Source organism: Colletotrichum chrysophilum (assembly GCF_026319265.1).
Source record: "Colletotrichum chrysophilum strain AFK26 chromosome Unknown scaffold_85, whole genome shotgun sequence".
NCBI lineage: Eukaryota > Fungi > Ascomycota > Sordariomycetes > Glomerellales > Glomerellaceae > Colletotrichum > Colletotrichum chrysophilum.
In genome coordinates, this window is record NW_026517372.1 from 93,395 (window position 1) to 119,320 (window position 25,926).

The 25,926-nt window shown below is 55.9% G+C and overlaps 3 protein-coding genes across 3 annotated transcripts; 1 reads left to right on the forward strand and 2 right to left on the reverse strand.

The window, feature by feature from the left end:
• Window positions 1-198: 198 nt before the first annotated feature.
• COL26b_009118 (uncharacterized protein) lies at window positions 199-1,913 on the forward strand (the record flags this gene model as incomplete). Its single annotated transcript, XM_053181859.1, has 2 exons — window positions 199-215; window positions 281-1,913. The coding sequence occupies 2 exons, from the start codon at window positions 199-201 to the stop codon at window positions 1,911-1,913; spliced, it is 1,650 nt and encodes a 549-aa protein (XP_053034193.1).
• A 3,710-nt stretch (window positions 1,914-5,623) lies between these two features.
• Window positions 5,624-7,470, reverse strand: COL26b_009119 (uncharacterized protein; the record flags this gene model as incomplete). The annotated part of the gene is made up of 4 exons (XM_053181860.1): window positions 5,624-6,785; window positions 6,844-7,072; window positions 7,132-7,199; window positions 7,253-7,470. The coding sequence occupies 4 exons, from the start codon at window positions 7,468-7,470 to the stop codon at window positions 5,624-5,626; spliced, it is 1,677 nt and encodes a 558-aa protein (XP_053034194.1).
• A 14,889-nt stretch (window positions 7,471-22,359) lies between these two features.
• COL26b_009120 (uncharacterized protein) lies at window positions 22,360-23,850 on the reverse strand (the record flags this gene model as incomplete). Its single annotated transcript, XM_053181861.1, has 1 exon — window positions 22,360-23,850. The coding sequence occupies one exon, from the start codon at window positions 23,848-23,850 to the stop codon at window positions 22,360-22,362; it is 1,491 nt and encodes a 496-aa protein (XP_053034195.1).
• Window positions 23,851-25,926: the final 2,076 nt, after the last annotated feature.

Genomic DNA, 25,926 nt, shown 5'->3' on the forward strand with positions numbered 1-25,926 from the left:
GAACTTTTTTTTGCCGGGCGAAGCTCGGTCCACCTCGATAAGGCGATAAGAGTATCAAAAGCGGGTCTCCGCCAATTATATTCCTTCCAGATAGAGATCCACATTACTTCATCGCGCATCCCCCAGTCGCAACTTTCCAGCTTCAAGCTCCCATCAACAACCACTCGAACCCGTCACACCCCGAATCAGCAAGGCGCAATGGCTGCACCCAAGGTGTGAGTGTTCCTCGATACGACTCCGCGACTTGCAGGATGTTTTCAAGAGTGCTGACATGTCACAGGATCGTGCTGGGCAGCCTCAATGGCTCGCTGCAGCCTGCCTTTTCCAAGGTCGCGACGCTCCACGCGAAGAATAACTTCAGCTTCGCAATCGTAACCGGCAACCTCTTCGGCGCAGAGGACGACGCCGCTGTCGAGTCTCTTCTCAATGGCGAAATCAAGGTGCCCCTGTCTACTTACTTCACCATTGGAACCGCGCCCCTTCCTCCGCGAATCGTCGCCAAGATTGAGGCCGACGAGGAAATCTGCGAGAACCTCCACTTCCTCGGCAAGCGCAGCATCACAAAGACCTCAGAGGGTGTGAGAATCGTTGCTCTGGGCGGAAAGCTCGATAAGGAAGTCGTTGGTGGGCAGTCAAAGGAACAGCACCTGCCCTTCCACACTGCCGACGATGCGAAGTCGCTGAAGGGAGCGAACAAGGCGGATATTCTGCTGACGGCAGTTTGGCCTGCTGGTGTCTGGACGAACTCCAAGACCGCTCTTGCCCCTGAGAACCAGGCGATTATTGAGAGCACGGCAGAAGTTGCGGATCTTTGCTCTACACTGAAGCCCCGCTACCACTTCTCCCCCTCTCCTGCCGAGTTCTTCTACGAACGTGAGCCTTTCTTCCATCCCACCGAGGAAGGCAGCGACGATTTCCCCATCACCCGCTTCATCTCCATGGCCCCCTACGGCAATTCAACGAAGGCCAAGGCGCTTTACGCCTTCACAATTCAGCTCAACGAGACTTCGGTAGAGCGCCCAGTTGGCGCGACTTTCACCCCATTCAGCCCCAGGAAGCCCAAGAGACGCGCACAGGAGGAAGGCTCTTACAGCCGCTTCGGTAACGGAGACGACGGCGACCGCCGTCATCGCCGTGGAAACAAGCGAGGTCGTCACCACTCACCTCCCCCCGGCCCTGACCGTTGCTTTTTCTGCCTCTCGAACCCGAATCTGGACACCCACATGGTCGCCACCGTGGGCGATGACAGCTATCTTGCTACTGCCAAGGGCCCTCTCGCCACATCGGAGACATTCAAGGATAAGGGCTTGGGCTTCCCAGGCCACATCATCATGACACCTCATGCACACACGCCAACCATCTACCATTCTGGCGCCGAGAGCTACTCTGCTGAAGATGCGGAGCGAACCCACAAGGAGATGACTCGATTCCGAGAGAGCCTCCAAGCCATGGTTGCTGCCAAGTCGAATCATAAGCTCGGTGCCATCACCTGGGAAATCAGCCGCCAGCGCAACATTCACGTCCATTGGCAATTTCACCCCGTTCCTGCGGAAATGGTCTACAAGAACGTCGTCGAGGCCGGCTTCAAGGTGGAGGCAGAGAACCTCAAGTACCCCGAGTTCGAAAACACCGAGCTCTCGTACGAGGAGCAGGGCACCATTGGCGACTACTTCCGCATCTGGATCTGGGCAGACAACGGCGACGACAGGATTAAGGGTACTAGTCTCGTCATGAAGCTCGATCCCAACATGCGTTTCGACCTGCAATACCCCCGCAAGGTCGTTGCCAAGCTTCTCAAGCTGGAGCAGCGCTTCGTCTGGCGGGACTGCGTCCAGGCCCAGGAGGAAGAGGTCAAGGACGTCGAGGCCTTCCGCGAGGCGTTCAAGGACTGGGACTTTACGCTCCAAGGATAGACAAGAAGAGACGGATGTTTTCCGGTTCCGGAGTGGCCAGGAGGGTTATCTGAATTTGGCATTTGAAAATGGAAAGGGGGCAACTTCGCAAAATGATTTCTTGCATGGCATGGGCATATGTGGCGTTCGGGATACCCAAGTTTTCTGCATCTACTTGCCTCTGGAGGGGCAGCGGCAGCATCTGATTTTGACTCGGTTCACATATCAAAGCAGACACGGGCGTATTCCTCAGATATATACCGCAAACAAGTAGACGCCAAACAAAAAGTTATTTATGATTTCACCACATTTTCCAAAAACGCACTCATTTTACAACCGAATGATGTCTCCAGAGCAGTGCCTCCACACGAATACCCCATCAACCGTATCCCACATTTCTTTCGAAAGAATGCCACCGAAGATCCGGACCCCGAAATCTGCTACAAATCCCCAGCCATGATTCAGAGCCTCAACTCTCAACCTAGCAACGTCAGAAGGCAGCTGCATCTGTCCACCGCCCCTCATACCCGCGAGACCCCACGGCAACGTCCCGCTCTTGCGAGGCACGCCGCATTACGTCGAAGGCTCTGGGCCCGTCTTACCGTCCATACCTCAGGGCGGAACACTTCATACTGTCTCGCGCGGCATGCTCTCCCCCCCACACTGCCTTGGCCTTTTAGGACCCCTGGACCCCTACAACATTCCTCAACTCTCTCACACCGCCGACATGACAAGAAGAGGGAAAACCTTGAGGCCTCTCCTCCGAGCTTGTGAAGGTTCCGGACCACTCCGCAGTATGAGATGGCTGAGACCTCCTCATCTCCGTCATCAGATCTCAGCTTGTACCTGTTGCGTGTTGCATAACGAGGGACTTTCTCTCCCAAAAACCCAAGCATGAGAAAAAGTGACGATGGAATAATCTGTGCTTACACTTGTACAAAAAAGTTTATTCAAGACTTTCGGCATCCGCACGCTTTTATCCGTTATCCCTTGCATCCTATCCGGCCCGTACAAAAGCAATGACAGCTCAAAACTGAGACCATAAACTAAACACCCCCGGTCCTTTGTTGTGAGACTCGCGGCGTGGCGTCCACCCCCCCGGATGACGAGGGGAAACGTTCTTTTCTTCTTTCAGCAACCTGTGTTTCTCGTGGTACCCCTTGCGAGCTCACTTGCCAAGCTTCTGTTTTCCAGGTCGTTCTCCTACCCGACCATCTCTTTTCTCTCCCTTATTTGCATCGTATTCTATGTGCCGTGAAACGTTAGGATACACTTGCTGCTTCCTCTTAGCCTGTAGATTTCCTCCATGTCTGTATAGCTAACAAAGAAGAACGGGAGAGAATAATAGCTAGCTAGTTGAGACGGGATAGGAAAAGCGCTTTCCCTCAAGGAACGTTTGTCAAATTCCACCTCCCATGGCTACAATGGCCCGTCGGCAGACACTCCGAGGCACACAACCAGCTCCTGATTGGTCCACTCGAAATAAGCATGTTCTCCCCCCCCCGAGTAAGGGAGGCTCACGATAACAATCAACATCACCTCTGCCCCCGACTCATGAACCACCGCACTGCAACCTAATTAGCCCCCGAATCCAGACGAACGGTTCACTCGCCCACCAGCGTCGCATCATCGAGTGCAACGACATCTTCTTTCAGGACCGCACGTAGAAACAGCTTATCATGAAATTCCCTCAAACACTCAAAGAGAACTACAACACCCCAAAGTCCCATTCATCCGTCTGTCGATTCATTCATCCGAAGCAGCGGCCGAGTCCGCACCCATTCAACCCCCGTCCCTCCCTAGTAAACTCGTCTTTCATCACATCGTGTCCAAGTCCCCCATGGAAGCCCATCCCTCCCGTCCCTCCCTCCCTTTACCTGCGCCCCCGTTTTCCATCACGTAACAAACGCATCAAAGCCACACGCTAGAACACCCGTAGAACACATGCACAAAACAAAACACCCGTTAATAGCTCTCCACAAAGATCCGAACGGCACCATAATGGTGAGGTGGAAGCGCCAGCAAGGGAAGCAAAAACAACAAGATCCTAGCGCAGAAAAGAAGACACAAAAAACGTCCCGAAATGTCCGTGTATTCATCGCGTCCGGCCGTCCATGTTGATGTTTGGCCCTGTCTGTCCTAAGCAAGCCACCTACCAACAACGGTGCTGTCTGGTAGGGATCCCCCGGATTTCTGGCTGCTTTGCTGGTCAAAGCAAAACGATGACGTGAGTCGTGAATCGTGAGACCCGGCGCATGGAACAAGGAAGATCGAAGGGGAAGGAAGGAGCCGCCGATACGAGGAAAAGAGAGGGAACCGCAGCGTTCGACCATGGCCCGTGAGGATGTTTCAAAACGTGGTCGAAGCCTCAAAGGGCCGGACGAACACACGCGCTAGAAGCAAAGACCTCCGGACTGCACAGACAATCGCGAGCCGCGGTGGGCCTCGAACCTCAGAGGCTCGGACAGACGCGCTTTCTCGCGCGCGTAGCTTGAGCCGCTGCGCCTGCTGCTCGCGTGCCTCTCTCTCACAATACCAATTTGTGCGTGCGTGTTTGTTTGTGTGTATTTTCATTCAATTGAGTATGAGCTAGCCCAGAATGGTCCTTCTATGGAACCATGGTGTTTTGGCAATTTCTTTTCGATGCCAGTACTGTACAGAGAAAGCGTGGATTCACCCACGCCGTAATCGCACGACTCAGCTTCTAAGCTTGCAGTGCTCTCCCCCAAGATAATTCGCCAATGTTACAAGGCTTCCCGAGCAACTGCTTTTCTTCCACACGTAGCTTTTCCACTTCTCTCGCGCTGTCCTGTTCCAGGTACTCCTACAATGTACACAGGAGGTGAAAGTCCTCCAACAAGCCCGGCCAGTGGTGGTCCGTGAGGCGTTGTTTTGAAAAAATGTAAAGGGAATGGGTGATGTGAGGTCTGTGAGTGTATTGTGTCATCCGATGACAAGGATGTCGGGTATCCGGCGTTTGGATGGAAAGTTTTGGTATCAGGTGAAGGGTCAAGTGACCAGACAAAGGAAATTCGGTAGAAAACAAGTAGAACAGTCCGCCGGGTATGGTCTGAAATACTCCCGGATATAGGTGGGAGACCAACAAAGCGGACCGAGACGTCATAGTGAAATGCTCCCGAGCCCACGATGCGGAGACCCGACTGCCGCAGGTGTGACCGCGCAATGTCGTGTGTGTCGAGACCAACTCCACCGGCGGACTTCATCCGACCAGCTGTGCCGGATGATGCAGAAATTCTGACAAATGAAAAAACCAAGGACAATGCTGTAAATGCCGACAGGAGCCACCGCGAGATGCCAGATCCAAGATGGACTCCGAACAACCATGTTGTGGCGATGCGGGACAATATGCCAATGCGTCTAATGCCGGTTGTTGTGTTGTATGTTCAGGTTGGTGTAGAACAAAGCGCATAACGAGTTCTATTAGCGTAATAGTGAATTCATCGCGGCCGTGAGCGTTAAGCTGCTTTTGGGCGTCGGATTCGTAAGGCGGAATATTGGCAGTTGAATCGAATAGGGTTGACATGTGCAGAGAAGAGGCGCATAAAATCGACAATCAGGCTGCTGTGGGTCGCCCTATTAAAGGATGCCGGAAGGTGTTCGACGGGACTGTACCGGTGGTGAGTGGTACAGAGTGAGAGACAGCTTCATTCCTCCAGACGAGGAGACTGCTCCGCCATTGTGCAGCAGACGGTGGGGGAGCGTTGATAATACTAGTAAGAAGCCATGCGTCTTGCATGGCAACGTTCGCCCAAGATTGGAGAGTTGCCAATCATGGTGCTGGGATCTTGGCGGAAGCTGATGCTGGGTCTGAGACCGCTAGGTCTGGGTGGCGCGGTGGGGGACTGTTCGACGCAGGATTCGCGCTCGCCAAAGGCAAACGTCTGGGCCCTGCCGAACTGCTTGCGCGGGTTCTTGAGGCGGCCGAGTTCGCGCTCGCAGGTGCGCTGGTGAGCTTCGTCGGACATCTCAACGTAGTTTTGAGGGTAGCACCGGCAGCGGTGCTCGTTGAAGAAGGCGCTGTATCCTCCTTCTAAAATATACACGTCAGGGTAGGTAAGATGCGGGTAGTGCTCGGCGTTGACGGTTCGGTCCTCGGAGCGGACGTGGCGGGCCATCATGGGGGCGCGGTGAGCAGAGTATTCGCAGTGAAAGATGAGAATGGTTCGTCCCTGCATGGGGTGCTGGAACAGTTGAGAGGCGAGGAGGTCCTTGTTGTTGTAGTTGACGGCACCATCGATGTGGCCGCCCTCGTACTCGTACTCGAAACGGCAGTCAATGACCATCTTCTGGTCGAACTTGTCACTGTACTTTCCGTCCAAGAGGTCGACCATGGTTTCTCTCGTGATCCTGGGGATGGTGTCGGTAGGGTCATCGGCCAAAAAGTGAGGCAGGAGGGGCTCCTGAACCTCGTCGGCATCCATGCCGCAGTGGGATTCTGGGGTCGTAGGAGAAGAGTCGCCTCCTTCTGACTTGGCCTTGCCAACATCGCCGGGGTGCTCGAACATGCTCAGAGAGCGACGGAACTGCTTGCGGGGACGCATGAAGGGGTTTGAGACGGGGCGACGGTGGTGCTGGCTACCAAAGGGGCTGTTGCGGTTACCGGAGAGGCTGGAGAACTGGGGACGAGGACGAATGGCACCGGGAACGGCAGGAGTAGGGCTGTTGGCCGTCTGAGGTCGTCGTTCCTGAGGAGGTGAAGTGGCATCGAAGCATTCATCCAAGGACAGAGCACTGCTCATATGTGACAAACGGTTCTCACCAAATCGGAAGGTGGGGAGCTGGTTGTCTGTGTTGGATCGACCAGGAACGCCACTAGTAGAGTAGCCTTTCATTCGAGTCAAGGACGGGCGGCGCAGGCCTGGCTTTCTCCGTCTACCCCTGAGTTAGACGCGACCCCTTGAGCTAGGAGGAATGTGGCAATCAAACTTACTCGGCTCCCAGTGGCTTGGGTGGCTCCAACGACGCTTGCCGAGGAATGGGGGCTGGCGAGTCCAACATCATTTCGTCGTCCTCGGTGGTAGGAGTCGATCCCGGCGTCGGTGACGTTATCTCGATCTGGGTCATGAACGGCAGCTTGTGCGGGAGAGGCGAAACGTCCATCATCTCGTTCATTGCAGCGGGCGAGGACTCGGGCATCGGAGGGGTCGTCACGATGTAATCTAATAACTTTCATCAGCACCACCACCGTTGCACTGCAGAATGCCAGGTCAATGCTAACCGCGCGACTCGGCGTCACCCATCATGTTGGATGTGAACAAGGCACGACGAGGAGTCGGGAACTTGGGGCTGCGATGTGTTAGTCAACTGAGGCTCAAGTACATCAGACCAGTCCATCTCACCTCGCCTCGTTGTCCAGACGGAAGTTCTGGGAGAGGTCGGCAGCCAGGCTGGCAGCAGGCGAAGAGCCGCTGACGCCAAAGTAGTCGCTGGATCGGTGCAACTGCTCGCGCAGGCTGTGTCCTCCGGTGTAGTGAGGGCGAGGGCGGAAGAGGTCCTTGTTGCCCCAGGTCGGGACAGCCATAGGGCGGTGCATAGCCGCCAAGGGTGAGGTCTCCATGATTGCAAGTGTTGAAAACGAGGGGGTCGTAGTCGACAAGTGCGATAGCGAGAGTATAAGTGGTTGTGGGTGGGTGTTATTTTGGTGGTGTTAGTTGTAGAGTTGTTTCGCGGTAGTGAGCGCTGCGTCCAAGACGATACTCAATATGTCGTGACGTTGTGGTGTATAATGAGAGACGATCGTTCGTCGGCGCCGAGTAAACGAATGCTGCGACTGCTCCTAATGATTTTTCTGCTGATCCTTGCCACTCAATGGGGGAACAAAACGACGTCGGGACGGGGTGAGGAGGGAGGCTGTCGAGTATCACGGAGTGCTGCGAATCTCGAGTCGATGGGCCGAATTTTGCTTGGCGAGATTCGGAATCGGTAGCGGGGTGGGAGTTTTCTCGGGCAGGGTGCACTGCGCTCGCTACAATCGAAGAATTGGGAGGAGGGGACCGTTCGTTATTGGATCGTTGCAAGCAACATTGGTGGTCGGCAACTCGAAAGGCTGGTTGTCCTTTGGTTTTTTTCCTTCAATCGTTGATTGCTCGTCGTCGAGTTCGAGGTCAAGGCCGTCGTCGCAGGGAGGGCGAGAGCAGCGAACCGAAGTCGAGGGGAGGCGACGGGAGAGGCCGTTCCACGATGCCCTTGGTGTAAAAGGGCAGGTCGAGTTGTCGAGGCGGGAGCGGTGCCGCTTTTGTTGCATGGAAGGTCTCGATGCAAGAGAAAAAGGACGAAGCGAGGCGACGGTCCTTCCGGAGCTGGGAAGCTGAGGTGAGGTGCAGGCGCAAAACGGTGCGGTGCGGACGGTGCGGTGCAGCAGTGCAAGGTCGGTGCCGTGTGGGTGCGTTGGGTGCGGTGCGGTGCAGTTCGGAGTGCTACTACCACTTCTTTTTTTCGCCTTTTAGTCTCGCTCGAGCTACGCTTCGGTGGCCGAGAGCTGAGAGGGAAGGGAATTGGGAAGGCGGTTTTGGAGGGATCCGAGAGTACGACGACAAGCAAAAAAGACAGGGCAAAATGCACGTCTAAGCCTCTGCGGTTGATTCCTTCTACGGTTCTTCTTTTTCTGTTTCTCTCCTCGTCTTTCCTTTCCGTGCCGGGTTGCGTTGGTGCAAGACGTACGTCACACTAAAACGAAGGTGTGGTGGTGGACTGGCCAAACACACATAAAAAGCAGTTTTTACTGATTGATAGATCTGACTGATACTGGGGGCGGGAGTGGTACTGTCGACGATATGGTACTGGTTTTCCGGGCAGAGAGCGGCTGGACCTTGAGATCTGGACCTGGACCTTGGACCGAACAAAAAAGGCAACAACCGTATATCCGTAAAAAAACCTACCGTACCGTCAGACCGTTGATGGTTTGGTCGGGGATGAGGGGAGAAGAGGGAGAGGGTGGGAGGGAAGTGATCTGGAAGGAGAGGAGACTAGAGGTTTTTGAATGATGGTGAGGGACGAGTACGACTGGAGTACGACTGGGACGGGACGGGATGTAGAAACATGGAGGACCAGGCTGGATGGTAACCACATCAGACTGTTCGACAGGTACTGGCGTACTCTGGTAGGGTCGACGAAGGAGCAAGAGGGTGTGTGGATGGGAACATGAACCAGGTCCAGGAAGGGAACGTTGACGGGGTGGATTGAGACTTGCCGGGATGGGGGATGTCACTGTCAGTGTTTAGCCTGCCACAAAAGTCTGGGATGGGCCGTTGGCAGAGTAAGGTACTTCTTTCGTAGCATCTGGCCTACGGTTAGTGTTGCTACGTATGGAGTCACGGCAGCAGGCGCTCTGCTCAGTACGGCGACAGTACTTGACAGTGGCAGAAGAGACAAAGTGCGGGTGATGGACATGAGCATAGCACAATGGCACAAGGCGGAAAGAGACAATTCAAGCTCCTCCTTCGCAGGCAAAATGGCACATCAACCAGACAGACACAGACACACCAGACCAGTGACCAGACTACGAGCAGAGTGTCCAGTGAACAACAGGGAAGCGCCAGACCTGGGGGGTGTGCGGCGTGTGATTCCAACGTGAGATTCAAGAGCGCACGCCTCCTTGGGAAACAGCGAGAGCGAGCGTGTGTGAGAGAGTGAGAAAGAGGCGTGTGTCTTGGTTTGTCCAGCCCAGACTACGGAGACCTTACGTAGTAGTGTGTTAAGTGCGGATAAGGTAGCCCAGACAGGTGGGCGCTTCCAAGGGGAGAAACAGAAAAAAAAAAAAAAAAGCGATACTTGGGAAAAGTACCCAGCAGTGCGGCGCGTGGGGTCGTTTCTCTGTCAGTCTGGTGTCAAGCCCCTGGACAGTCTGGAGATCTTCGCTATTTCGACAGACGACTCGGGGGGGACGTCGAAGAAGGTTGTCAGGGCGATTTGGTTGCTGCTGCAGCTACGGAGCCCTTCTGCGGTCCTGCAGGCCATGATGCAGCTTCTGGATGGACGATGATGATGCAGGATGGGATCCATGCCTTCCTTGCCCATGACATGCCCTCTTGGCCCCGGCCTGTCCTGTCCTGCCTTGCCCTGCTCTGAGAGCCATGCCCGGTTTGGTTGCTGCATCCTGCTTTCCTTCTTGGGCTGATGCGGCTGTTTGGTCTGGCAGTCGAGTGGCCCAAGCTGTGTCCTGTACAAAATGGAAAGATACAGTACGGCGATAATGCACCAAGCACCTGCAGATGCAAGTGCAAGTGCACCAAGTGTGCAGCTCGCCAGGATGCATCTGCGCATAACGTACGCAGCGACCGACCTTAGCGCGCTGCCATGTTTCTTGCAGACCGAAGGTGGAAAACGTAGATACGGTACGTATCTTTCCCACCCGGTGCTGCCAAGCATGTTTCTCTCATTGTGCTGGCTGCGGTTTAGTTTACACAGGGCATACCCGGTCTGCATCCGACCTTATTCCTGGCCCAAGAGACACAGAGAGGAAGAGAGAGTGTTCATCTTTTTCTTCCTCTGGCCAAGGAATTATCGATGCCACCACACACGTTGTTAGCGCTCTCCGATACTGTCACTCGGTAGCATTTCGCATTCAACCGATCTTATCTTGCTTTTCCTCGTCCGACAACGACGACAACAACAACAATAATAATAGAGCTGGCCCGAATGGTCGGTTCCAAGGCAGAGGCACGTTCAAACGTGCAATGAGCACGTGTCGGGCTGAGTACGTACCTTTTGACCTTATCTTGCGTTAGCTGCATCTCCCAGAGCGCTGTGCTGTGCAGCGGAATCGACGAGAATCGTGCCAATCGTACAAAATGCGAGTCGTCCCCCGCCAATGCGCTGCGCGTGTGCATCACCCACGGATCCAGTTCCTATGCAGAGCACAGCACGGCACAGCACAAACGCGGGACATCAAATCGCCCCTAAGAACCTGCTCATGGAGCTCATGGAGCCGTCGGTGGTCCAGTCCTCACTCACGTCCATAGCACTCCAAGGTATTGCCGACATATGATGAACCACCTACACTGGATCCTACTCCTGCTATGAATACACCTTACGGATACCCGCCTACGGTAAGGAACGGCAACCTCAACCACGGGCATCCACCAATATGCCCTACCCTGCCCTGCCCTTTTCCACCTCACTCAGGGGATCCGTCTTACGATGCCGGCGCTGTAATTGGCTTCCTCGGGGTACGTAGTGTATCTATTTGGACTGGTGATAGTTGATACATAGGTACGGTAAGCAGGGCCCGTCGAGGGCGTTACAGGGGCGGACGTTGGCACCATTCCCCTGGGAGACTTGTCCCTTACAGGCGGTTGCCGCAACGATTTCTGCTGTAGTCCATTTCGAGGCTGCTGGCTGCAGGTGGTGGTGCTGATGGTTCCGGATGAGGCGTCAGGGGCTGACCACGGGATATCTTCTGTAGCACGTTGCCGCCTCTTACAGTTGAACCTGCCAGCCGTAGTCGTAAGAAGGAATACTTCCAGACTCCAAAGTCCATAAGGTATCACCAACTCAAGTCACCCCGTCCACTAGCTTAGAGCCTGGCGGCGTGCACGTCCTGCGCCGTATCCCGTCTCCTGGTCCCGTTCGGTGCCGTTCTATCGGTCTGGTCTGGATGGGCTTGGTCTCTGCTCTGCTGAATCCAATAAGAAAAAAAAATCTCCTTGACCCATCATCTGTCCATGACCCTCCCACGTCGCCCACCCGACCGGCGTTCGCCATGGATCCTGACTGGCGTTAGATGCCTTTTGGCAAAGATTGAATCCCGCAGTGGTCTGTGAGCCCGTGGTCTGTGGTCGGTGGTCGCTGGAGCGCCGAACCCGTCGCTGTGGCAGCTCCCCTTTTCTTACCGCTGTTCCAGCGTGCGGATGGAACACACTGTGTGTTCTATTGCCTGTATGCCCCCGAGGAGCGGGCGGGGAGTGGACGGCGGGTGGACCTGCGCCGAAGCTGTGGCCGTCACCCGGGCCTCACTGCGGCCCTCCATGTGCTGAAAACCTATCCCACCCCGCCTGTTGCTCGCCTGTTGCTCAGGTTGCGCAGTGGGAAAGAACGGGTTGCTCAGTGTAAGGGGGTTTGTCGTCCAGACAAGAGCTAGGGGAGCCTTTTCAACGAGATGAGGATGCTGGGGGAGGGCGTGTGAATGAGGCTCCAGACCGACACTGATCCAACGGGACCCGACCCGCGGGAAAGAGAGCCCCAGAGCCCCAGAGCCCTGAACCAGGCCAAGAGCAGCGCAACGCAGGGAGAGAAGACCGAGCCTCGAGCAGAAGAAAGAAGAAAAAAAACGTCTTCTAGCGGGACCTGCCCCAGCAGCTACTGCTCAAAGCGTATTCGATATCCGTCGAAGCGGATTTGGATTTGCATTGTGCCTTCCCAATTCTTTCATGTCATAAAGATGCGAATTCGCAATGTGCAGGTGCACCCTTTGTTCCTTGTTCTAATTCAGTCCGTCAGTCCCAATGCTCCTTCTCTGTTCCATGTTTGAGCTTGCCTTTGTGCTATGCTGCATAGGAAGGTAGCTCTTGCCTATTCCTATTCATACCTGCTACATACGAATAAGGGAAGAAGGTACCTACCTGCCTGCCTGCCGTCCTTCCCTCCTACGCAGCAAAAGGGTAAGGTGCAAAGACACCAACGCAATTCTGATTCAAACAAAGCAAGCCCTGCCGTTGCCGCACTTGCACATCATGTTTCTCCCGACTGCGCCGACGGCCCTCGCTAGTTTCTGCCTCCCTCTCCAACGCTAGGTCTGGCCAGCGGGTCTGGCTTGTTTGAGTCGTGCGACGTACGGATCTCATGCCCGAGAAGACATCTTCGTGTCTGAATACCTCGGGCAACGGCAGCTGCAAAAGTGCATCAACCACCGAATAACTCCAGCAACACCACCGCCAACGCTCAGATCAGATAGACGCGCGCAGCGGGGCACGGCAACGCAACGCAACGAACACGACTCGGCAACACCCATCACGAGCCATCCATCGTCGCTTTTTTGCCCACAGCCGCTCTCAATCTCATACTCCAAGTGCCCCTCCCCAGGGTCACAAGTCACACGGTTGACCGGCTACCGAGAGAGCCCACCACCGCCGCCAGGGTCTTGTCTCTGTCGCCGACGATGGGATATGGACGCCATCGCGGTGGCTGATGGATGCCCCTAGGCAATCCGACGAGCTAAGCGCCCTCCATGTCCGATCAGACTCAAGCCAAGCGGCCCCGAACCTCGACAGAGTCCACGGCCGGAGGGAAAGGTGACCTGGCTCGTCAGTCTAAATGCCTTCCATCAACACTAGCGACCGAGCCTTGGTAAAACTGGGCCTAGCCCGAGAGCTTACATCATTGCTCGGCGCTGTTCATCATCCGCCTCACCTTTCCCATCCTAGCCAGAAACCCCGAGTCCCAGACACAAGGCCCAGATGTATCGCCCAGCAATCACTCAAGTGCCAACCGCAACAACCACTACCACCACCAACACCACCACCGGCGCCTGGAAATGAGCGGTGAGTTGGCGTATCGCCCTATGCTCGCCCCCTGTCTGAAGTCGTTCACGTTCGCTACACTACGGATGCTTCGTCCACCACTACACCTAAGCTACGGAAGATTTGCTACCACGGACAACACACTCCACGGCACTATGCTACACTATCCAAGGTCAGTCACTACCGACTTACAACTCCTGTTGTAACATTCACAGACCACGGATCCTACCACACGACAACAAGAAGGCCGCGCCAGACTAGCCCTCTTGTCTCTCCTGTCTGTCAGTGTCTGCCAGCACACTGACACTCCTTGCTTAGCCAACCTGCTCGTCAGCCTACCACGGGCAAGAACCCCAGGCCCGGGGCAATTACGCCGTATGCCGCCTTGCCTATTGTGTCACTGCACTTTGCACCTTAATCGTGCTGTTTCCACCTTTATTCCTCCAGACCCATGGCCAAATTCACAACTTCGTCCGCGTTACTGGTCACAGGGTTGGCAAGGCTACCTCGAGGCGCAGAAACGGAAACGCCTGGTTGCTTCGGACAGGGCTCCCAGGCCATGATCTCCCAAGTCTTGCCTGTCTCGTCATCCCTTCAGCTCGGCGCCGGCGGGGTTCAGGCCACACGGCACACCAAGCTCCCCTTCTCGGACTGCTTACCGCAAAGTGTTCTGCAAAGTTCAGTCGGCAAATACCTCTCGAGATCGGATGCTCGTTCGCACGACCACGGGGCTGCTGGAGCTGCGCAGTCGCTCTCCCGCGAACGGACGACACCTCATAATGGAAAAAAAAAAGATGTGAGACTTCAGGGCCCAGGCTTCAAGCCCACTACATTCTTCGGTTGCCGGGACGTCGTCTGCTAGGAGGGTCTTGAGACACGTCTGGCACAAAATGGCGTGTTGGCTATCGAGAGTCATATCGGCGTTGCTGTTTGCTTATGAGCCCGCCGAGAATTATGTCTACGGCATGTTCCGCTGACACCAACATGTCATCAATGGGATAATAAAGCATAATTTGTTCGAAGCTGCCTCGGGATATCGATGCTTGGCTGCAACGCTTTTCTGAGGCGCATCGAGCATTCCTGCCACTGCAGACTCAGGACCAACTTCATTCCTCAGACCTCGACGCGGCCAGCCCGTGACCCTTCCTGGCCAAGGTCGCAGAGATCTCAATCACAGTATGACGTATTTCGCAGTACAAAGTTTACCGGGCCAATCTCGTTGTCCGGAGTTGACTCCATCTGGGAAATCTTGATGCAGTTGAACTTCTGATAGTCGGCCCAGCAGTCCGGCCAGCCAACGGGGCCCGAGCCTGAGAAAAACCGGATCTGCCGAATTATTCGGCCTAGGCCGTCCACCGGCACAAAAAATACGAATACCGACTTTGCAGATCTTGCACGGACAATGCACGGCGTCGGCATCAGATTTGCACATCTTGACATGGTCATCTGCAGGATTTGACACCATGTGCCTCCAAGACCCTTCGCGTCCTCCACCAGCGGAACAGCAACGAACGAAAGGAGGTTGCAAGCCGCTACGGGAGAAAAATTGGAAGAAAAGAGAACAAGACAACGACGACCCAGTAACCCCCCATCGTCATCTTCTCCCCACAGCAACCAACGGGGCCAGCCCTGGGCTGAAGACGTGGGATTTGCTGGGATGCGCCGGGCTGTAACTGGGGACTGACCGGGGGTTATCGGCAGCTTACAGGGCTTCATCTCCATGTCCGCCATCGCGACTGGCCAGAGCTCTCGGCCACTCTCCCTCACTTTCTCAGCCAAGACCCAGCCCAATCCCTCGCTTGCCCCCGCTCATCGGCCCTGGCCTTCACCCTGGTCATCAACCCCGGTTCTCTTTGCTGCTCGCGAGAGTCTTGTGTGATGCGAGTGCGTGCTGGGCCGGGATCTGACCCCTTGCCTACACCATCTTCGTTGCTTATCGCTACATCGTTCCGTGCAACTTACACCAAACGCGGCCTCGAGTTAACAGTCTGCGCCTGCCAAAAGCGAATTGATGGCTTGATATCGCCCGCAATTGGTTATTTACCGCTCACTGCTGACAGCAGAGCCTAAGGGTTTGGTGGGGGCTGAGACAAACCCTTGTAGCATTGGCTTCAGGGCATCTTGTTTCGGAAGGCAAGTGGGCAGGCGAGATGGAGCTTGTGCTTGTCTCCGAACGTATCCGTACGGCGTAGAGTACAGAGCAAAAATACACGCTACACAGGGTAGCTCGTTCGGAGCTCTAATCGTAGGAGCTGGAGCTACCAGCTGGAGCTTGGGTACTTGGAGTTGAAGTTGGAGAACTGGAGCTCGAGCTCCAGCTAAGCCAGAACCTGGAGCTGGGACACCGTCAGGCGACCGATCCGAGATGAAGACTGACAGAGCAACAGAGCATCAATTAACCCCCGAGCTTCCGTGACGTCTCCATCAAGCACGGTCTGGGCCCTTAAGCCTTGGCCTTGGCTTGAATGGCTTGCTCGTCGGCGAACAGACCGACGAATGGCAAGCGGTTAATTGATCAACGAACCCTCCCTCATCAGCGGCGTTGGACAAGCATTCGAATGATGCGAAATTGACCGCACGACATCTGAGTTCAGGCACACGGGACTTGAAAGCTGCCAGGTGCCAGTCAAGTCCTGTCTTAGACCGTCCGGCGGTGAAGCGGCACGCTCAGTCGTTCATCTCCACAATATGTTCTGTGCGGCCATCGAACAGAACCCAAAGTCGACGGATGGGGAGTGATTCTTATTTTCCATGTATCTATACAGATGCAGATACCGTGTGACCGTGCCGGCACGTGTATCTCGTTCTGTGGTCAGCCCTCCGCCCGGTTCCCGATCCCCAGGAGCCGGCGGCTGGGAAGATGATGGAAGAAGAAACCATCATCAAACTCTGGACCATGGCCGCCGTGAACGGCCACTGTTTACTCTTCGAATTGTTGAAAGGACCCATCTCACGGATTTGTTCCACGGGGCAACAGAAGCAACGGAGTCGATCAAGAACCGGGCGCCAACCCACCTGTTCCCCAGCCTACCGCGCGGCCGGCTGCAGCTATGCTGCATGTTGATGCGAGTATGCGAGCTCGGGATGCAGAAACTCAAGTGGATTTGTCGGTTCGATGGGGACCAGACGGATGCCGAGCTTTGGTTTTGCATCTGCGGGCAGTCGTACGGATACTAGCTGCATGGAGCTTCTGCAACTACTGCTGTGCCATGTTTCTAAGCTGCTGCTGCTCCGCCATGATGTTGGTCCGCTCAACCTGCTACAGGTCACAGGAGAGCTTCTCCCCGGTGACGGACCGTCGTCTACCTTGCGAAGCTCCTAGCTTCCCGCAGCAACGGGTACGCGGTCAGAGGTTTTGGTGGGGGGCTAAGGAGCTTTACGACGGCATCTCGTGCCTTTCGCCGGCTCTGGGACGACATGACAACATCGTCAGCGTCAATAGCACCCCTGGCGGGAGCTCCACTCGGCAAGGCATGGTTCAAGGACATGTTTGTCATGTTTCCCGTGTGCACAGAGCTTCGTACCAGAAGAATACCCCTCCATGCAGCATCCCCAGCTCTCCTCGAGACGCCCGCCGTCTTAGGGGACCATTTGTTTACTTTTGTCGATTCTTGGAAAGTCCCCCTCACTGAGTCGGCAGCTCGATCGACAATCCGGTATCCAGCTTTGGCCAGGAACTTGTCCATCGACGAGGGGCGAACTGCTTTCGTCTCCTTGTCCGTCTCGAAATAACCTTGAAGAATTCCTTTCAGTCAAGGATTATGCAACAATAGGTGAGGCTCTTTGGTCTTCGAGAATGAAAGAAGCGGGCAGCACAAAAATGTTCATGCTCGCTTAATTGTGATGCCGTCGTCAACCCTGTCGATATCGACGGGTCCACCCTGTCTTGTTCTGGCTGCAATCTTCGGTTGCTTGGTTCGAGAAAAAAAAAAGTCGGCTACGGAGAAAGCGTCCCCAATTCGCCGAGGGGTCTCCTTGTCCCTTGAACCCCGCGACGACAAGTTGCGGATGCACTACGAATGCACTACGACTGACAGCCCACCTCTTCCTTCCGATTCCGCTTCACTCAAGCTCATGTCTGTCATTGGCTCACTAACGAGAGTAACGACTGTTGGCGCGGAAAGGGGTCTTCGTATGGGCTGTGATTGCCAGTCGACGGCTTCAAGTCCAAGCGTGGGCACAGGCAATTGTGCACTTGCATGCGCACGTCGTGAAGGCGGACGGGAAGGTCAACTGACTGACTACTGACTGACAGCCCGTGGCTGACGCAGACGAGCCCTGGTCTTGATGTGTCTTATCAGGCTACTTGAGCTTGGCCTATCGAATTGCGCCTCAAACCTTGTTCGCAGGCGAAGCCTAACTCAGCTGGAGGGCAACGCCTGAGCCAAACTGACGCCATTGGGAGCGTATCTCCCTCGTTCTCCCAAATGACTCCTTTTGCGTTGCTATATCAATCGCACGAACCTCAGCGCCAACAAGGATTCGAGGGATCACGCCGGGCAAGAACATCTCCCGAACTCCCTTACAGCTTAATGAAAATGCTCAAACGGCAAAATGGAGATGAATCATTTCAATGTCCAGCATCGACCGATCCTAGGCCGGGCCCACGAGGCGACCGAAACCCCCAATATCGCACCGCTCGTCAAAGCGGCCCGGAGATTTACTGACATAAGCTCAGCGAGACAACGACACGGGTTACCGAATACTGGCAGTGTTTTTCTGATATTGAGGGGGTTCTCCCTTGTTGAGGGTTGAGTCATCAAACGCGAGTAGAGGAAGAAAAAGATTTTCGACGAAAAGCACAGTCCAACACAACAAAAACATGGCAATCAGGCATCTTCCCCTGATGGAGAATCATGGTCTCACCCGGCACTTGAGCGAAGTTTCCAAAACATGGTCTCGCAGTGGACGAAATGGGACGAATTTTGGACGCGAGTTGATAGACATTCGACGTAGAGGGCGGTGCGAGGAAGTCCCATCTCGATGTGAAAATCATCGATCACGCACATCGGCCCCGATCACTTGCGGCGGCCTAGTCCGGCTCTAAAACAGACGTCATCCTCTCGGAGTCCAGCCTGGCAATTGATCGTCACCATCCAAGACCCCCGGGCCGCCTGACCCTCCTTCTTGCTACCGCGAAGAGCCGTAGGCAAGGCAGAGGTCTCGTCTTGCCATATGTATCGAGATCCCTTCTCGGGCTGCGCTGGGCTCGCGGCCAATGTGATGCAGTCACATCGCCGGTTATCTGGAGCACTTGCACAAATATGAAGCATCAATGCCATGCTAGTGGCCCAGATCAAGGCTGTCTGCGGCCAAAAGTGCCATGGGTCGCAGAACCGGCCGTCGTACCTGTCAGTCAACCCAAAACAAGGACCACCGAACCAACGCACGCCGCGTCGGTCAGAGGAGACACCGAGGAAGCGGATTGGATGCTCAGCTTCGCATGTTGTTTGTTTACCGCGCGTAGGTACAGACACCGCAGCTTGGCTTATCTTTTGCGGTGCGAATCACGATGACCAGCCGAGGACTGCCTTGGATCCAATGAGCCCATCTCACGCTATTGAGGATTACCTGCATGTGAGGAGATGGGACAGGCGTCAGACACAATCCAATGAGGAGGCGCAGCCGCATCGCGACGTGTCTGTCAGGTCAAACTTTCAGCTCTATCTAGACGGGCCGGCCGTCCAGCAACTCCAAGCTATCGACCGATGCCGCGTGACCGAGGTGCGATGGCGTCTTGCTTCCCTCCCCGTCAGCTTCCTCCGACCTTCCGTGCCCCTCATTGCCCACGCCCTCTGGACGCACAGAGGTTTTGCATATCTGCAGTTTCCCCTCTTTGCACCCTGGCTTGGATCAAACGCAGCGCATTGCGGTCGCAGGTGTCTCTTACTCGGTGCTGTGCGCATCTACAGCGGAGCGTTGCCTCGTGCATGACTCTGCCTAGCTGTTGAGCGTTTGAGAGTTGCCATTAGGCATTGGCCTAGGACGGGCGGGCTGGGAAAACGGTGCCCGTTGTGGGCATCTCGTTCTTTGTTCCTCTCCGCCGTTGAGAAAGGGAGGCAATGGTGAAGCAGCAAGCGGGTGCCGGCGCTGGCGCGCGTAGCATTGCGGGTGGGAAAAGCCACATTCGCTCCAGCGTGTCCCGAGCGCGCCCGACTCCCGAACCCCCTCCAGTGAGGGGATTTTTTTCGTCGTCGCTTCTCGTCGCGGGCAGACTCCTTTTTTTCCAGCGCAGGTTTTGGCAGCAGTTTTCTGGCACTGTACTTTGTTTACAAACTGCGGGTTCGCGACTCATGTAAACAATGGGCCCCTGCAGACCCTGCCTCACGATCCTTGTCGAGCGCGAAGTCACGTGCAAAGTGCTGGCGGGGGAAAGGTCTGCCGAGGGGTGGGAGGGGAGACAGAGCAAGGTTGAGGTGCAGCTGAGAACTGAGGTGCATGCATCGACAAGGATCATTTGAGAAAGTGACGTCCTTTTTTAGCCGCCCGTCATCTGGACCTCTGGCAGCTGCTGACAGGGGACGTGCCCGGGAAAATGGCCATCCCCTCGTGCACGTTCCACTGTTCCTGTTTTTGGAGAAATCGAGGAGCCTGGAGCTGCCCTGGAGCTTCAACCTGGAGCTGGAGCTGGAGCTGGAGCTGGAGGAGGATGGAGGGGTCGTTGACCAGGGCTTGATCAAGTTGTTGGAGATGATGGAGGTGGAGGGATCCGGATACTGGGACGAGAATGAGGCAAGCAACAACAGATGGAAACAAACCCGAACGCTGAAAACTCCATCGGTCAACCTCGGCATACGATGACGGCCCACGGATGCTCGCGTCCCCGTTTCCATACGGACGAACTCCGACGCCATTGCATCACCATGATTGGATTCTTGGTCCCATGTCGTCTGTCAGACAGCAGGAAGCAAGGAATCAAAACCCGGCAGGAGCTGGAGTCTGAATCTGCTGATGGTTTCGTGATCGCAAGGCTGCGAGGATTCGGCGGAGGGGCTTTCCTCTGATGTCAGCCCAGGGGTGTTTGCTCCTACCGCTCAGCTTGCTCTGAAGCTCTGCTCAATGCTCACGAACTTCCCCCTCCACCCCGCCGGAACTCATGGGTGTTGCTGGGCTGGGCAGAGTTCGATTCCGCAGGCTGCTACGGACACAAACGTTTTTCTTCGCGACCTGCGCGCGTCCTAGGAACTTTGGCAACAGCCCCAAGAACGAATCGACTGGGTTCCCCGCTTCACTGCCAGGGGCCTGCGGCGCGGCGCAGCATGCAACCCAGCACGCAGCTTCGAAGCTTGAGCTTCGAAAAGCACGCAACGCACTTTATTCCAGCAGCATTGGGCTGACTGCGATACGAGAGAGTGACGATCCGCCATACAAAACCCCCCCAAAAGCTGGGTCGAAACATGCAGAGGGCGATGGACCGGGGTGTCCGACGGTTTCTCATTGATTGCGCCGGAGGCTCACGGTCTGCAGAGGAACCATGAGCGGCAACCGGGCTGTGCTACAGAAACCCTACGGGAACCGATTCCAACTCTCCAAACGGACCTATGCTGTTCGGTAGCAGCGTAACCCGCACCGATGTCTGAAACGACACGATATCACCCGGTGAGCCCGGTCCCCATCTTATCTGCTCAGCTTGCTCGGTGCTTGCTTCCAAATTGTTGTTTGCCACCAAGCAAATGTCGGTGTCCGCTTCACCGGGGACGGCGGGGTGAGGTTTGACCTGACTCTCTGCACCCATTCCCCGGTTTGCCTTTCTCACAACAACAGCGAGATTTCTAGCATCATGTCAAAATCCAACTGCCGGAACGGGTCTCAGTCTTCATCCCCCTCCGCCATCCGATCTTTCTTCGCATATCGAAGGAACACAATGCCCTGGATAAAGTCCCGCCTATTCAAACGTCTCAAAAAGGCAACGTAGTTCGAGACTCGCCTAAGCTCGCTTGGCCTTGGATCGGCCTCGCCCATGTCTGGCGAGAAGAACACCAACACCCCTCCCCCATGCGCATCCTCACAAGCGAGGAAAAATGCCCCGACCCGTGACGGCTTCAGATAGTGCCATTCAGGGTCCTTTCCTCGCCCCCTCGTCGTCGTCCTCCTCCTCCTCCTCTCAAACCTGCCTCGCATGTGTGTTGCCCGTTGCTCTGTTCCCCGTCCCCCACATCCCCGAGACTGCGAGACTTTTTGCCTGCAACCAACGACACCCAGATTGGGCGAAACCGCCACGGCGGCTTACACGCTCGCAGCCGAACAGCCAGCCGGCGATGCGCCGTCTCGACCGGGCCTGTTTAATTCCCCGTAACATTCCTCCGACCCGTCGTCCGTCTTTGGGTATCGAAGCGCGCGGCGTTGACTCCTGATCGGAGGCTAGCCGATGTGGCGGCCGTGTTTGCTGGGTTTCTTTGTCTGTTTCGTGAGGATTTGTGGACAAACTCTAGCGGTGATCTTGAGGCATAAGCTTCGTCCTGCCCTGGCTGACGGGCCAAAAAGCACCACGCCGCCACTTTGTACGTTATGCTCCTTGGTGGCGGTCTAGAGCCGTCCAGTTTCGGGACGTGTAATGCTAAGCAGCCCGCCTCCCTCCGGGCCTCCGGGCTAAAACATCAAACATTCCAACGGGACGTGGCGGGAGAGAAATGGACAAAGAAAAAAAGGAGGCCTGCAGCGTTGACGGAGTAGCCTCCGAGCGACCTTCTCCTGAACTAAGTCGAACGGACGGGCATCTTGAGCCTCGATAGGTGTGGTTATGATTTGGATGCCCTCTAGTTCCCGCTGCTAAGGCTTGCTCCGGTCGTGAATTGGGGGTTTTGTATACCAGCCAGAGAACCGGACGGGATAAGTGTCCTTCCAAGCCGTGACGGCGAGCTTGTCGTTGCTTGCTACCCCTGAGAAGTACTGTAGTTCGTGGGGATAGTGACCCCAGGGGCTTTTGCTACAGTCGCGTGATGTGATGCTGGGAGAAGCCTTCCCTTTCGTGTTCTTCCCCTTCCGCCGCCTCACAAGCCATCAACCAACGGCGGCGCCTCAACGAAAACGGCCTCGTACCAGCGTTTGAGATTCCCGCAGCCCGCCGCGTTCGCGGCCGCCGTCGTCTTGCCGCAGTTGGCCTTGAGCACGACGTCCCACATGGCCCTCTCGACGTCGAACCCGCTATCCCGCACCAGCTTCTCGTCCGGCCCCCACAGCCGGCCCGGCTTGCCCTCCTCGTCGAGGCGGAACATGGGGTCGCTGGCGCCGCCGACCTTGAACAGGTCGATCTTGAAGAGGTTGTGGTGGATGAAGAGAGGTGCGGCCTTCTTCGCGGCCGGGGGCTCGCGGGCGTGGTCGGCGTCGAGGTCCGCGCCGGAGAAGCCGCCCTGCAGGCGGAAGTCGGCGGCCGGGTCAGCCTGCTTCATGCCGGCGGTCTCGAAGGTGCCGTTGATCCAGCGGCCGAGGACGGTGTCGGGGGTGCGGACGTCGTAGAAGGGCTGGGACAGGGCGAGGGCGGCCTGGGCGAAGGTCTCCTTGTCGCCCTCGCCGGGGGCGTGCTGGGAGAGGAGGGGGTAGTAGACGTCCGGGCCGTGCCAGTTGTAGTAGGTGGCCAGGAGGAGGCTCTGCGCGTGGGCGCGTTTGTCGTAGAGGAGGATGCCGGACTCGGAGCTGCGGCGGCGGAGGGTGGGCGGCGCGGAGGAGTTGGTGATCGTGTGGAAGTGAGGCGAAATTGTGGTGAGCCAGAAGTCGGGCCAGGTGATGAGGCCGTGGGAGAGGAAGGGCTCGGAGGTGAAGAGGCGGTCGGGGGAGGAGATGGGCCAGGCGTCGGAGTCGAGGTAGAGGACCTTCTCGAAGGGGGAGAGGAGGATGGAGAGGACCTTGTATTGGTAGTGCTGGACGCCGTCGGACGGGCGGAGGAGGGAGGAGAAGAGGACGCACTCGGCGTTGAGCTTGGGCAGGACGGCGTGGCAGAGGTGGGGGTGGGCTTCGGCGGGGGAGTCGAGGAAGAGGTGAACGGGGAGGTTGGAGCCGGAGCGGCGGAGGAGGAGGAGGGAGGTGAGGGCGGTGCCGAGGTAGCCGCCGCCGGCGGTCATGACGACGCCGGAGGTGCCTTTCCAGACGGGGAGTTGGGGGGCGAGGGAGCGAAGGGCGGAGACGTAGGCCGAGTGGGATGCTGTCAGGGCGGCGAGGTCTGTCTCGGAGAGGGGGGTGTTGTCGGGCCGCGGGGAGGTGTTGCCGTTCTTTGAGGCGTCGAGGTCTTCTTCTGTTGGGTCGCGGAGGGATCGGAGGGGCTCGGAGACGGAGGGGGCTGTCTTTTGGAGGAGGGTGTGGAGGGAGGACCAGAAGTGTTGCGTGCGCGGGGCGAGGAGGTGGGATGTCGCGTTGCGGGATGTCGTGAAGATCGGGGACGGGGATAGGGGGTTGGCGAGGCGGTGGTTGAGGTATAGGAGGGAGAAGATGAGGGGGACAAGGAGCAGGAGGAGGGAGGGTCGACGGCGGTGTTTGGGAAAGAGCATTTTGGTGGATGTTGTATTGGTGTTGATGTTGATGTTGTCGAGTTTGGTGTATATATCGTGAAATTTGATTGTTGGAAGTCTAGATGCGGTCAAGGTTGACAACCAAGTCCATCTAGTTGTGGGAATTCGAAAGTCGGTCTCTCGTAAAGTACGAGCTCAGCTTGGTGTATGGCCACCGAGATGTCGTTCGAATGAAGTGTGAATGTCGTAGACGATGAAGAACAAAGACTATGCGTTACCGTATTTCGAGAGACTGGAACTTCTCTCGAGTTTCTCTGTTTTGGATATTCGCTCTTGCTCTTGCGAATCTGGGCTTTCGAACAAGATGTTCAAGACGTTCGTGATTATTGTTGCGTTCTGTGACCAGGCACCTCTTGCGTCTTGTCAGATTTTCCTTTGACTGATCGTACAAAATCGTAGTAGACCTTAATGGTCTTCCGCAAGTTTGCCAAACTTTTTTTTTTCCTTTGGTTCGAATCAAACGCTTCGATGGCTCGACGGTTACCCAAAATCCGCCAAGGCCCTCAGATACCGTTTGTCTTATATGGATGTCGTCTTTGCTCTTCGGACGACAAACTATCGAAGCTGGTGTTCGTTGTCTTAAAGCCACCTTATATCTCCAAAGTATCGGGTTGGATGTCGCAAAATTGTGCAACAGCCTCTGTGGTCTTGTATGACGGAGGGTATCGTGAGCTCGTCGATGAGAATCCTCCGTCAGCATCCAGGTTCGATGAGACAGCTATCGAAATTTGCTTCGTGACGAGAAGACTCCGATGTTTTCGACTAGACGGTCAAGGATGACACTGAAGAAATTTCTAGGATCCGGCAAGTCGTCAGAGTGCACAAAAGGCTGAATGGGCTGAGTTGTCAGCACAGCATCGCGCTGACGTATCGGAGCAGGCAGCGATTGGCAGGCAGCAGGCTTCTCGGGAGACAGAAGGATCCAGAGGCTGAAATGTCTTCTGCTGTCCGTCTTGTTCTTACAAAAACTTGGGGAAACGTTGGACGGATTGCAATATTGGGCGTTGCCAAGCAGGGATGACGATCCATTATATATCACAGTGGCGCTTGTTTTCTCATTTCTTCAATGACCACGCACTTCTGCAATTTTCTCTCACGCTCTCTGGCCTGCCCTGTCTTATCTAGCTCGTAATGCAGTAATTTCCTAGGGTCGTGACACCGCGGCGCAAAATGTGACGAGGGATGAGAGCAGGGTACATGAGCACAATGAGGAAAGGCTCGGGCACTTGAGGATCGACAAGGCCATGATTGGCAGATTGGGACGAGTAAGCTTGCTTGGGATTGCTGCAAGGGTGTCGATTGACGAAGGACGCGCAAACGTGGATGAAAGAAACACGAGGCATTTGGCATCAAGCGACTGAGGACCAGTTGCCCGGGGTGGCTGTGACACGAAAGCTGGCGATGGGGATAGGGAGCTATTGAGGATTCACGACCGGATCTTCGTGTGCTCCTCGTATTTCTGGGCGCAAGGTGCTTAGTGGCCGGCCCTGCCACACTCAGACTGCCCCCCATCAGGCTGTCAAGAAAAGCTCGAGGGCGCAGAGATACAGACCAGGGATGGTGTGATGATGCCTAGAGTGGGTGTTCATGGTGCATGGTTAGAGCCATGCGGGCTGACAGCACAACGGGGACCCTGGCGATGTCTGATAGGACACACTGCTGGTCAAGCTAATCAAGCATCAGCGGGCCGGGAGACGCGAGGTGCTTCCGGCGCTGACGAGACCGCGATACGAACGGCTGGAATATGTATGTGTAGGATGGACGTTGCAAGAGGGTTTCTTGATCTCTGTTCCAGGTGGTGGGATTGAAAGACAACCTCCCTTTGGCGAGCTGGGCACAGACGGCTGTGAGCAGAAGGGACGATCGAGAGTCTTGGGACGAGATAGCGAGATACTTTGTCACGCGTGTCGCTGACCATCAAGGTTGAGGTAGAGGATTAGCTGGGAAATAAGCAGTGGATCGAAGGCGCGGGTAGAAGTGGGACACCGGCAGGGATCCCCACCACTAAACGGCGGGGCGTGGGTGAGGTGACTGCGAACACTGAAAACGCTGCAA